Source organism: Procambarus clarkii, chromosome 74 (genome assembly GCF_040958095.1).
Source record: "Procambarus clarkii isolate CNS0578487 chromosome 74, FALCON_Pclarkii_2.0, whole genome shotgun sequence".
Classification (NCBI taxonomy): domain Eukaryota; kingdom Metazoa; phylum Arthropoda; class Malacostraca; order Decapoda; family Cambaridae; genus Procambarus; species Procambarus clarkii.
The window spans coordinates 26,037,464-26,041,448 of NC_091223.1; the positions used below are offsets into that span (position 1 = coordinate 26,037,464).

Sequence of the window (3,985 nt, forward strand, 5' to 3'; positions counted from 1 at the left end):
ATTGTTCCACCTTCACTGTAAGTGTATTGTTCCACCTTCACCGTAGGTGTATTGTTCCACCTTCATTGTAAGTGTATTGTTCCACCTTCACTGTAAGTGTATTGTTCCACCTTCACCGTAGGTGTATTGTTCCACCTTCACCGTAGGTGTATTGTTCCACCTTCACCGTAGGTGTATTGTTCCACCTTTCTGGCTCAATATTGAGGTTCTCTTCATTTCCCCAATCTCGGGATTCTCCCCCCCCCCCCTCTCATATCAGTTGTTTTCCTCCACTTCCGGCTCTCATCATTCACCTTTTATCTCGCCCTCTGGCATTCTTCGCTATTAAAGATTTGAGTAATCCAATTATAACTTTGTGGCCTCCCGGCTTCACTATCACCTTCACCCATTGAGTCTACCACACTACATAACATCCGGCTTCACTATCACCTTCACCCATTGAGTCTACCACACTACATAACATCTGGCTTCACTATCACCTTCACCCATTGAGTCTACCACACTACATAACATCTGGCTTCACTATCACCTTCACCCATTGAGTCTACCACACTACATAACATCTGGCTTCACTATCACCTTCACCCATTAAGTCTACCACACTACATAACATCTGGCTTCACTATCACCTTCACCCATTGAGTCTACCACACTACATAACATCTGGCTTCACTATCACCTTCACCCATTGAGTCTACCACACTACATAACATCCGGCTTCACTATCACCTTCACCCATTGAGTCTACCACACTACATAACATCTGGCTTCACTATCACCTTCACCCATTGAGTCTACCACACTACATAACATCTGGCTTCACTATCACCTTCACCCATTGAGTCTACCACACTACATAACATCTGGCTTCACTATCACCTTCACCCATTGAGTCTACCACACTACATAACATCTGGCTTCACTATCACCTTCACCCATTGAGTCTACCACACTACATAACATCTGGCTTCACTATCACCTTCACCCATTGAGTCTACCACACTACATAACATCTGGCTTCACTATCACCTTCACCCATTAAGTCTACCACACTACATAACATCTGGCTTCACTATCACCTTCACCCATTGAGTCTACCACACTACATAACATCTGGCTTCACTATCACCTTCACCCATTGAGTCTACCACACTACATAACATCTGGCTTCACTATCACCTTCACCCATTGAGTCTACCACACTACATAACATCTGGCTTCACTATCACCTTCACCCATTGAGTATACCACACTACATAACATCTGGCTTCACTATCACCTTCACCCATTGAGTCTACCACACTACACACCATGTGGCTTCAGTTTACCCTTTACCAACTAAGTTAACCTCGTTAACTCTTGTTTGGTCAGTCACAATATTATATCAATGAATAATCTTGTCTCTTTCTCTTTTTAACACTTGTTCACAAAGTTTAGTTATTAATATGCTACTCGCCACGTTCCGAATATTAATGTATTGAATATGTTGGATTTAGTTCCTCACTGATCGTGTTCCCGAGAAGTTTTAAAGTGGTCATATGGTGAAATTTCAACGCTATATTTTGCCGTCATTCAACACGTCCTCTAACACTGTACTGCTGCTCCTGGGCCCCGGCTGAAGGGTACACTGTAACGTGTCCTCTAACACTGTACTGCTGCTCCTGGGCCCCGGCTGAAGGGTACACTGTAACGTGTCCTCCAACACTGTACTGCTGCTCCTGGGCCCCGGCTGAAGGGTACACTGTAACGTGTCCTCCAACACTGTACTGCTGCTCCTGGGCCCCGGCTGAAGGGTACACTGTGACGTGTCCTCTAACACTGTACTGCTGCTCCTGGGCCCCGGCTGAAGGGTACACTGTGACGTGTCCTCTAACACTGTACTGCTGCTCCTGGGCCCCGGCTGAAGGGTACACTGTAACGTGTCCTCCAACACTGTACTGCTGCTCCTGGGCCCCGGCTGAAGGGTACACTGTAACGTGTCCTCCAACACTGTACTGCTGCTCCTGGGCCCCGGCTGAAGGGTACATTGTAACGTGTCCTCTAACACTGTACTGCTGCTCCTGGGCCCCGGCTGAAGGGTACACTGTAACGTGTCCTCTAACACTGTACTGCTGCTCCTGGGCCCCGGCTGAAGGGTACACTGTAACGTGTCCTCCAACACTGTACTGCTGCTCCTGGGCCCCGGCTGAAGGGTACACTGTAACGTGTCCTCCAACACTGTACTGCTGCTCCTGGGCCCCGGCTGAAGGGTACACTGTAACGTGTCCTCTAACACTGTACTGCTGCTCCTGGGCCCCGGCTGAAGGGTACACTGTAACGTGTCCTCTAACACTGTACTGCTGCTCCTGGGCCCCGGCTGAAGGGTACACTGTAACGTGTCCTCTAACACTGTACTGCTGCTCCTGGGCCCCGGCTGAAGGGTACACTGTAACGTGTCCTCTAACACTGTACTGCTGCTCCTGGGCCCCGGCTGAAGGGTACACTGTAACGTGTCCTCCAACACTGTACTGCTGCTCCTGGGCCCCGGCTGAAGGGTACACTGTAACGTGTCCTCCAACACTGTACTGCTGCTCCTGGGCCCCGGCTGAAGGGTACACTGTAACGTGTCCTCTAACACTGTACTGCTGCTCCTGGGCCCCGGCTGAAGGGTACACTGTAACGTGTCCTCCAACACTGTACTGCTGCTCCTGGGCCCCGGCTGAAGGGTACACTGTAACGTGTCCTCTAACACTGTACTGCTGCTCCTGGGCCCCGGCTGAAGGGTACACTGTAACGTGTCCTCCAACACTGTACTGCTGCTCCTGGACCCCGGCTGAAGGGTACACTGTAACGTGTCCTCCAACACGGTACTGCTGCTCCTGGGCCCCGGCTGAAGGGTACACTGTAACGTGTCCTACAACACTGTACTGCTGCTCCTGGGCCCCGGCTGAAGGGTACACTGTAACGTGTCCTACAACACTGTACTGCTGCTCCTGGGCCCCGGCTGAAGGGTACACTGTAACGTGTCCTCCAACACTGTACTGCTGCTCCTGGGCCCCGGCTGAAGGGTACACTGTAACGTGTCCTACAACACTGTACTGCTGCTCCTGGGCCCCGGCTGAAGGGTACACTGTAACGTGTCCTCCAACACTGTACTGCTGCTCCTGGGCCCCGGCTGAAGGGTACACTGTAACGTGTCCTCCAACACTGTACTGCTGCTCCTGTGCCCCGGCTGAAGGGTACACTGTAACGTGTCCTCCAACACTGTACTGCTGCTCCTGGACCCCGGCTGAAGGGTACACTGTAACGTGTCCTCTAACACTGTACTGCTGCTCCTGGGCCCCGGCTGAAGGGTACACTGTAACGTGTCCTCCAACACTGTACTGCTGCTCCTGGGCCCCGGCTGAAGGGTACACTGTAACGTGTCCTCCAACACTGTACTGCTGCTCCTGGGCCCCAGCTGAAGGGTACACTGTAACGTGTCCTCTAACACTGTACTGCTGCTCCTGGGCCCCGGCTGAAGGGTAAGGGCAAGAATGAGGAGAAAGCGCTTTGTGGTTGGCTTTAAGACCTGTCAAGTGCCACAAGAGCTTAGTTTCAACCTGGAATATTCTTAAGACTTTAGCATTGTCCATTACTAAAATAACTCTCAGTGTGTATACCCTAAAGTAACTCTCAGTGTGTATACCCTAAAGTAACTCTCAGTGTGTATACCCTAAAGTAACTCTCAGGGTGTATACCCTAAAGTAACTCTCAGTGTGTATACCCTAAAGTAACTCTCAGTGTGTATACCCTAAAGTAACTCTCAGTGTGTATACCCTAAAGTAACTCTCAGTGTGTATACCCTAAAGTAACTCTCAGTGTGTATACCCTAAAGTAACTCAGTGTGTATACCCTAAAGTAACTCTCAGTGTGTTTACCCTAAAGTAACTCTCAGTGTGTATACCCTTAAGTAACTCAGTGTGTATACCCAAAAGTAACTCAGTGTGTATGCCCTAAAGTAACT

The 3,985-nt window shown here is 50.0% G+C and overlaps 1 protein-coding gene across 1 annotated transcript; it reads right to left on the reverse strand.

Annotated features, from left to right (window-relative positions):
- Window positions 1-1,568: 1,568 nt before the first annotated feature.
- On the reverse strand, window positions 1,569-3,614 carry LOC138356862 (uncharacterized). The gene has a single exon (XM_069313209.1). The coding sequence runs from the start codon at window positions 3,612-3,614 to the stop codon at window positions 1,569-1,571; it is 2,046 nt and encodes a 681-aa protein (XP_069169310.1).
- Window positions 3,615-3,985: the final 371 nt, after the last annotated feature.